Raw genomic sequence first — 8,921 nt, forward strand, 5'->3', positions numbered from 1 at the left:
AGGCCCGCTCGCGGGACCCCCGGCGCCGGGGAGGCCGCTGCCCCGCCCGCCCTCTCACGGCCCTTGCAGCCTGCAGGAGTTCGTGAAGGACGCCGGCAGCTACAGCAGGAAGATGGTGGACGAGCTCCTGGACCAGCTGACCGGCGGCGACCACTCGCGGATGCTCCTCCAGCTGAGGCAGGTGGGTGTGCGGCCCCGGGGGACTCTCAGGTCTACTTTCAGCGGTTGCTTTTCTTCCAGAGGAACTTAGAAATTAAGAAGTCCTGTTTGCCAGGAACTCCCCAGTCCTGGTGCTCCGTAACGTTTTCTGAACCCACCTTGCTTTCGTTTGTTGTCATTTCTCTTTGTCCTGAAGAATCTTCTTTAACGTTTCTCTGAGTATAGATGTGCCGGCAGTGAACTTGCTCGGCTTTTTTTTTTTTTGTCTGAAAAAAGTTTGCACTTTATCTGTAGTTTTGGAATTCCCCTTCCTGGGCCTGGAATCATGGAGTCGTAGGCTGCTGTTCTCTATTTAAAGCCGTCTGAGCACACCGCACTCTGTGAAGCGTCCGCCGCCATCGGCCGCGGCTTCCGCTTGGCGCACGTCTTCCCGGCGGAGTGCACACGGCGGCCGACGCACTGCGAGGGCTCTTTCCCTTCCAGGGCTGCAGGAAAAGACCGGAAGACGGGTGCGCTGCAGACCTCTGTGCCCAGGAGGCCTCAGACACTCGCTCCTTTGTCCTTTGCAGAAAGTGGACTGTTTGCTGCTCTGTGTGCTTCTAAATTTTCATCTTTGTAACTGATTTTCAGCAGTTCATTTCTGATGTGTTTTCGTGTTCTTTGTGTTTCTGCTTAACATCTGTGGGGCTCCTTGAGCCTGTCACCAGGAAGATTTTCCTCCACTGTCCTCTGGTGTCATGTCTGCCCCCACCCCCCTCTCATGGCTTCTCAGGACTCTGACACTCGGCCGACATCCTGCCTGTTCATGTGCTGTCATGCTCTGCTCCGTTCTTGGTCTTTTGTTCCCTGTCTGTCACCGTGCCTCCGAGTTGAGGGATCTGTGTTTGTGCCGTGGCTGCACCTGTGGTCGAGGCCGGCCGGTGGAGGCTGCGCTGGAGACACCGTGTTGTCTGGACCCCGCTTCACTCCTTCTGGCGTCTCCCCTCTCACTCATGATCCTGCTTTCCTGGAAATCTTCGCAGTAGTCTGCGCCTCCCGCAGCTGCTTCAGACGTCTGTGTCCACCAGTTCTGTCATCTCTGTCGTTCCTGGATTTGTCTTTTGGTAGATATTCCTCTTCTTATTGGCCCCGATTTGCTGCTTTATCGTTTGACTGGGTCCCAGGCGTTACATTGTTGACTCTGCTGTCTGGACTGTTATTATGCCCACCAGCAGCCATAAGTGGCTGGCGGAAATATGACTGTGGCTGGTATAAATTAAGTATGATGAAAAGGTGAGCCACAGGACAAAGTTTTAGAGACTGCTACAAAAAGGAAATGTAAAACTATTTCATTGTTGTATTTGGAGCATACGTTAACATAAAATGTTTTCACTTAACACTAGGTTAAGTACATTACTATTGACTACATGTTAAGGTTAATCTTAACCACGCTACTAGAAGATTAGGTAGCTTTGTGCTCATGTCACGGCACTCCTGCCCGGCACGGCTGGCCTGGATTTTATTGTGTTCCTTTAAGGAACATTGATGTTCATTTTGGCAGAGTTCTTAGGAGTCCCCTGATTTCTTGCGGTGTGGGGTGTGTTTATAATGTGTTAGGTTGGGTCTCAGCAGCCTTTGTGTTGGGTGAGTTTGACCCTGACCTTAAGGAATGGCCCTTCTGGTCTCTTCTGGTGGCCCGGGTTTCAGTGAGGTCTGGGCTGGGTGGAGTATGGATGTGTCTCCTCACGTGTGCTGGCCCTGTGGTGTTCGTCCGTGTGTGCGTAGGTCAGTGTCATCCAGGTCCGTCCCTCTTGGACTCTTGGAGCCCCTGCTCTGAGCTGTGTTTTCCTCTCCAGACTTTGCCGCCTTTCAGTTCCATGTGGTTGCTGAGCCCTGGCTGCTGTTCTCTGCACTGTGGCCTGAAAGTCTGCTCTGGTGCCGCCGCTGTGCAGTGTGTGCGGCCGTGTCTCTGTAGAGCAGGCGGCCCTGAGCTGTCTGGCCGCTGTTTCCTTCCTGGGTTCCGGCGGAATCGCTTTTCCGAAAGTGAGCTTGCACTATGGGAGTCACGTAATTCCTGATGTGCTGTGGCATCAGTTGACATTCGATGCTAAAATGCATACATTACTGGAGGCTCACGTGTGGAAGTAGATATTGAAATAGTGGAGATGGACATTTTTCCACTAAAGTTTTTAAAAATCTTAGCACCAATGGATCTCTAAAACATTGTCACAAACAAAAGATCTGAGATGCAAAAGTGTGCAAGCCGAGTGATTGTTTTGAAGGTGGTGCTCCTGCCAGATTGCAGGACGGTGGCTCCGTGTGGCATTTATTAGGCTTGTGATCGCCACGCGTGGTTATGTGTGGCTGGTCGTTCCATACACGGTGTGCTCACACAGTAGCGGCCTCGGGTGACTCGGTCCCGCACAAGCTGCGATCACACAGAGCAGTCGAGTGAGTGTAAGCCCCTTGTGGACCCTGCAGCCCGAGGAGGAGGGCACGTGGCCCCACAGTGCAGCTCTTCCGAGGGCAGGGACCCGTCCTCACCCCGCGGGTTAAACCACCCGGCCGGGCGTCCTCCCGAGCCCCCCCGAGCCGCAGGCCCAGTGTCAGACGTTTACCTACGATTCCCTGTGTTTGCACTGTCCAGGGCTCCCTTTCATCTGTGTCCCGGCCAGGGTGCTGTCAGGGCACCGGCCCCCACCCCCGCCGTCGTGGCCGGGGCTGCGCGATTCAGGTCCTCTGCGGGCCCAGTTGGCCGGCTCTCTGCTGCTGCCCCAGCCCTGGTTCACACTGTGCTGTGAACACCGTGAGGACAACCCCCCAACACTGAAGAAGCTGCTTTTCATTTACACGTGTGTGCGCGGTACTAATGAGTCGTTCTGTATAAAATTACTGTTTGGAAAGTGGCTTTTCTCGTTTGATTTGCAGAGGAGAACGGTCCCCGTGAAGCCTCCAGACGACGCAAAGGTGAGTCGCACAGCCGTGTAAGGGAAGACTGGATGGTCTGGTTCAGGGAGCTGTCACCTTCAGCCTGTGAGTGGGGTGGGTGGGAAGACGCCCGCGTGTTTTATGGAGAAACGGGTTAAGTGCTAGTGTCCCCGCCCTGAGTGACGGGGCGGGGGGCGGGAGGGACGGAGCCACAGCACATCCCTTCCGGTCCAGACACAGCAGCCACACAGAGCAGCAGAGGTGCGGGGGCTCTGTCTTCACGGGGCCGGGAGGGGTGTGGCTGCTGGGGCCCGGAGAGCAAGGGGCGAGCCTGGTCTGCGGTGCGGTGGGCTTTTGCGGCCCTGCCGGAGGCGCCGCGTGCGGTCAGCAGGGTGTGCGTGCGCCGCACGCTGTGGGGCGGGGCACGCATGGCGGGTCCGTGTCCTCGGGGCTTCCTCTCCAGAGATACGTATCAGAGTCCAGACCAACGTACTTTTCTGAAAGTCAAGTGAAAGAAGCGACTTCCCAGATCACCCAGACAAGACGGCCCGAAGGCAGGGGGCTCCCACCCAGAGGGGACAGGCCAACGGGAGAGGGCTCAGACCCAGAGTGGACAGCCCTACCGGAGACAGTTCACATCCCGAGGGGACAGGCCCAAAGGGAGAGGGCTCACAGGCCCCGTGCCCCTTGCGTGGTGGCAGGATCCTCACCTTCCCCCTTCACTAGGTCTGTGTGTGGCTGGGTGCAGGTGGATGCCTCTCTGGGCTCATGGGGACCCTGTGTGACCTTCAAGCTGCAGGGCGGGCTGCGGGGCGTTCTGGGATGTGCGAGATGCACCTGAGCGAGCCGGGTCCACAGACTGAGCGTCGGCTGTGATGTGGCCCTTGTGTTGACCGGTTTAGTGAAGAAACGGCCTCTCCAGGCCGGGTGTCAGGGAGGGCACTGTCATCGGACAGTCATTTGTCCCGTGGTGACTTACGGTCCAGCCCCAAAGGTGAGAGTGGGATTTGGCAGAATCTGAGGACCTTGGGGTCTTAGGTGACATATTTCCCTTAAAGCACCAGAGATGGTCCTCAGTATTTATTTTACAAGTAGCCGTAGGTTAGCTGTTTCCTCCTAACATGTGTGAGCGACAGGCGGGCCTGAAAGGTGGTGGAGGGAGCGTCTCCAGGAACGCAGCGCTGTTTCCGTGCTGGTGCAGAGCCGGGAGGTGACACAGGAGAAGGCCATGGGGGGTGGGGGGGGGGCCACAGAAGGGGAGCGAGCATGCTGGCTTGGAATCCGCCATGTTTTTACGTGTGGCCCCTGAGAAGTACCTGTGAGCCCCTCAGGTCCTCTGTGTCCCCCCAGCCCCCCCGTTGCAGGGACCCATTTTTCCCCAAGAGCCAGAGCTTCTGGCTGTGGGTTTTGGTCTCGGCAGTGACACCGCTTCTGAGCTCGCCCCTGATGGTCGTGCACCGCGGCGTGGACCGGACGCAACGTGGTCTCGCCCGCTCCTGGGCGTGGACGTGGCAGAGCCCGCCTGTCCTCCCCGTGGGAGTTCGGTGGCTCGTGTTAACCGCCTGCTCAGTGACCTTTCTTCTGCTCGGTACCTACCGTCTCCCACAGGCTGGGGACTCGCTGGGTGACGGCAGCTCCGTTCTGGACTTCATGTCGACAAAGTCTTACTCGGACACCTCCCTGGACATCTCTATGCTCAGCTCTCTAGGTAGGTCACTCTGGGTGCCCTCATGTCGTCGCGAGTGCGTTGATGAAGCAGACCTGTGCTCCCACCCCCGAGGCACGAGGCTGGCGGGCTCAAGCCTGTCCCCTCCCAGGGGACTGGCCACTGTCCTCGCATCCCTCCCAGACGGCCCCAGAGAGGCCTTGCCCCGGTCTCCTTTCTGACATCAGGGTCCCTCGAGCCTGTCGGTTGTGCAGGGATGAGCTGCCCGCCTCCCGGCCCGGCGTCAGTGCATCCGAGCGCACACGTACCCACTGGGCTGTGCCCTCGTCGGCAGCTGAGCCTGACCCCACCGCTCGAAGTGCCCTCTGTGGGCCGCATGGCTCCCGGGGTTTTGGGGTCTCCTCGGCCGTCCGGCTCCCTGTCGACGAGAGGCTCTTGGGGCCCATCTTCTCCCCTCCTTGCCTTGGGGTGGACCTGACCGTTCCCACGGGGTTCTCACATGGCTGCCTGCCCGCACCGTGTGTGGCGGGGCCTGTGGCGCTTCCGGAATTGAGGGGTGGAGGCCGGTCATCCCGCGGCACAGGCCGCGGCCCCCCAAGGATGAGCGAGCCACAGAGGTCGCTCCGGCTGGGGTGAGAAGCCCCACTGCGTCAGAAGTGGTTTCCGCCAGGCCCTCAGAGAGCGGGAGTCCGGGTCCTGCTTTGTCATCAGCCCCAGTCTGTGCCTGGGGTTAGACTGTTGGTACTCGGCGTGGCCACCCACACCCGATTCAGGTCTGCTCTCTTGCTCCTTGTCTGTTCCTTTCCTGATTGTCTAGGGGTCCCCACGCCCACCGCTGGGTTAGGTGGTTCCCTAGGCGTCCCGGGACTCAGGGTTCTAGTTCCACATAGCGGAGAGGGCCTGACCAGGACCCACAGGAATAGCTGCATGGGGGGGGGTCTGGGGGAGGCCTGGCAGTGAGTCCAGGCCCCCTCCCCATGGGGTCCCACAAATGCGCCTGACCCCCACATCGAGCTGGGACAGTGCAGCCGCCCTCTCCGTGGCACGGCTGCAGATTCCAGGCTCCTGGAAGGAGAGTGGGTTTTGGTGGAAACCGCTTCACCTGCACGGACAGTCGAGGCCCAGGGAGCCCCTCCGTCACTGGGTGGCGGGTACCCTCTGGGGATCCAGGTGCGCCAGCCCAGCGCCAGCCTTGTCTCCTGGGCGGGGGCCCGAGGCTGCCGCGCTGTGAGCCGCCAGCTCTCCTTTTCCTCTGCGCTCGAGGTTGCTTTCTCCTGACTGTGGGAGCTGGGGTGTAACGGGCCTTGATTTGCCTTTGTTGGGGTTTGTCCTTCCCGGTTGTGCTCGGCCTGCTGGGCCCGGGGGTCTGTGGATTTGCCAGATGCAGGCAGTCGGGCTCTAACCCCAGCAGTCAGCTGGGCCCCTGCTCTGCCGTTGGTTGCCAAGTGTCATCTCTGCGTCCTGCCCGTGGCTGGCCTGCCGTTGTCCTTTGAGGGGGCCGGGGGGCGTCACTGCAGACGCTGTTCTTTTCCTGTGCGGGAGCCAGTTCGACTTTGCCAGAGTCTCCCCTTCTCTGGTTTTTGAGGAGCGAGTGCCTGGGCGCCCAAGTAAGGACATTCCCCGCTCCGTGTCAGCAGGGTGCCCTCCGCCCGCCTGGTGGCGGTTTCTCGCGGCCAGACCGCAGTCACGCCGCTGGGCGCTGGTGGGCTCACACGCCTCGGAGCTGTGCTGGGCCACGTTCTGACAGGCTGTTAGCGCGGTGCGGGCGCCGGCCCCTGTCCAGGTGTGGCCGGCCCTGAGCCCACTTATCGTAGGGAGGACACCGACCCACCGGTGGGTCGCACCCTTCCCGAGACTTGGGTCACCGGTTGTCGCGGACAGCTTGAACTCTCTGGCAGGGTCGTGTGCTCCCTCACACATGACCCCCACCCTGGGCTAGACCTGGGAGCTCTCTGGGCAGCCCGCTGCCCACAGCCCCCTCCCCTGCTCCGGCCTGCTCCCCGTCTCTCTCACACCTGCTGTCCTGCTTCCTGCCCGTGGACCTCCGAGGGCAACTCTGTGCCTGAAATGGCTCAGATCTGAGGAGTCCACCGCCCCCCAGCTTCCCGCGTGGGCGGTGTCCTCCTGAGCATTCAGAAGTGCGATCAGGAGACCTGGGGTGCGGGCTGCGGGCACCGCATACAGCGCTGGGCCAGGCGGCTGGGTGTCTGACGTCCGGCGGCCCCGGGTGTGTGCAGGGAAAGTGAAGAAGGAGCTTGACGTGGACGACGGGCACCTGAACCTGGACGAGACGGCGAAGCTCCTGCAGGACCTGCACGAGGCCCAGGCGGAGCGCGGGGGCTCCCGGCCATCCTCCAACCTCAGCTCCCTGTCCAACACCTCCCCCTCCGACAGGGACCAGCACCACCTGGGTAAGGCGGCCCCGGCCCCAGCGTCCCCTCTTCCCGCGCCTCCCAGGACCGTGCGGGCTGCTCCCCCTGCAGGGCGCCCCTGCCCCTCGGGCTGAGACGCTGCTCTTTCATTGGGCGGCTACACAGGCTGAGCCCTGTGAGTAGAAGTTACTCAGCGTTAGGGATCGTGGGTCGTGGCCATGAGTCGTGGCTGTCCCTGCGTCAGGAGGAGCCCCGGCTGGCCACACCCCAAGGCCCTTGGATGGGGCAGAAGGAGCCTCAGACGCTGATGGCCACACTTAGTTCAGCTTGGGGAACGTTTGTTTCTTCCTGCCGTTCGTTTTTAGTCCCTAAACAGAGTATCAAGAAGTACGTCGTGTCTCCAGGGCCCTGAGGTGGGGAGAGCGGCCTGGGGCCTTCTCTGTTGACCGAGACCGAGTGGGCCGGTGCGTGGGCCCCACCGGGGTGTCGGCCCCCCGGGAAGGGAACCAGACGCTTCCTGGCTCCTTAAATGTCCTCCCTCTCCTGCCCGCGCTGCTGCTGTGGTTCCCAGACACAAGTACGGGCTCTCCGGAGCCGTTTCGACGCTGTGGGCTCGGGTGGCGCTCATCCGCCTCGGTGGTTCCGTGGCTGAGTTGGGGGTGTTGCGGACCGACGTCGCTGGGGCACGTTCTCAGCGGGTCTGAACCGCGACGTTCGTGCAGATCCGCTGCGGGAACGCCTGTCTTTCCCACGATTGCAGGCAGCCCTTCTCGCCTCAGCGTCGGGGAGCAGCCAGAGGTGGCCCACGACCCGTACGAGTTTCTTCAGTCTCCAGAACCTGCAGCCTCTGTGAAGAGCTAGCCTCGTAGACAGACGTTAGTGTTTCTTATATTTTTATTTCCACATACAGAGTTTCTGTCGTGAGACAAAGACTCGTCTTGTCCTTTCAGGCGTGCAGGCAGCAGCCCCAGGGAGGTGGGGAGGCGTCTCTGGCACCATGTCAGCCACACGCGGGCCCCGTGAATCCTGGACAGTGACAGTCTGGGCCAGGTGTGTGACCAGGTAGGGTCGAGCCGCTGCGCTTGGTCCCTGAGCGTCGAGGGGTCTGTAAAGCTCCTCTCTGTGGCCGGCCTGGACACACCGTCCTGCCCCAGCGTCCTCTGCCACCGCCCCCAGAGACAAGAGATGCCCGCGTTGGGGTCCTGCGTGTGGTTTGCCCTGCCTGCCCCCCATGTCCCCGTATTTCTGAAGCGGGTCACGGTGGGGCCTGGGGCAGGCTCTGTGCCGAGCGAGGCCTGCCTTCTGCCGGAGGACGCCGCCCATGGCCATGGTGATGTGCCGTGTCCTAGACTTTTAATCTGGATGTGTTTACTGAATGCCTGTTTACATTTGCCAAACACAGAGATCCCAATAAAATACACAGAACAATTGCACATCATTGTTTACAGTACCTTAGACGTCTGCTTTTTTTTCAACGTTTATTTTTGAGAGAGCACGAGCAGGGGAGGGGCAGAGAGAGAGGGAGGCACAGAATCCGAAGCAGACCCCAGGCTCTGAGCGGGCAGCACACAGCCCAGTGCAGGGCTCGAACTCATGAGCTGCAAGATGATCAAAGTCGGACGCTTAACGAACCGAGCCCCCCAGGCGGCCTGTAGGTGTCCACTTCTGGGGGCGTTACAGTGAGAACCTTCGTCACGGAGGTTAAGGGTGTCTGTGCTTGCTGCCCGCCGTCTCGCCTCCACTCTGCGGCCGGCCCAGGCCTCCGCCCGCAGCGGGTGCCGTGTACCACTCTGCACAGCTGCCCGGCGTGTGGCTCT

General features: G+C 60.6%; 1 protein-coding gene across 4 annotated transcripts in view; it reads left to right on the top strand.

The window, feature by feature from the left end:
- The window catches only part of BRD9 (bromodomain containing 9), a 22,092-nt gene extending 13,538 nt beyond the window's left edge, over window positions 1-8,554 (top strand). For 3 of the 4 annotated variants that reach the window (XM_029941114.1, XM_029941115.1, XM_029941116.1), the window contains 5 exons: window positions 70-181; window positions 3,067-3,105; window positions 4,675-4,774; window positions 6,970-7,143; window positions 7,865-8,554. In XM_029941114.1, the coding sequence (XP_029796974.1) occupies window positions 70-181; window positions 3,067-3,105; window positions 4,675-4,774; window positions 6,970-7,143; window positions 7,865-7,965 (526 nt within the window). In that variant the 3' untranslated portion in view covers window positions 7,966-8,554. The remainder of the gene's footprint in view (window positions 1-69; window positions 182-3,066; window positions 3,106-4,674; window positions 4,775-6,969; window positions 7,144-7,864) is intronic. The other variant, XM_029941113.1, reaches the window with a different exon arrangement.
- The last annotated feature ends 367 nt before the right edge of the window (window positions 8,555-8,921 follow it).

The sequence above is a fragment of the Suricata suricatta genome, chromosome 6, assembly GCF_006229205.1.
Source record: "Suricata suricatta isolate VVHF042 chromosome 6, meerkat_22Aug2017_6uvM2_HiC, whole genome shotgun sequence".
NCBI lineage: Eukaryota > Metazoa > Chordata > Mammalia > Carnivora > Herpestidae > Suricata > Suricata suricatta.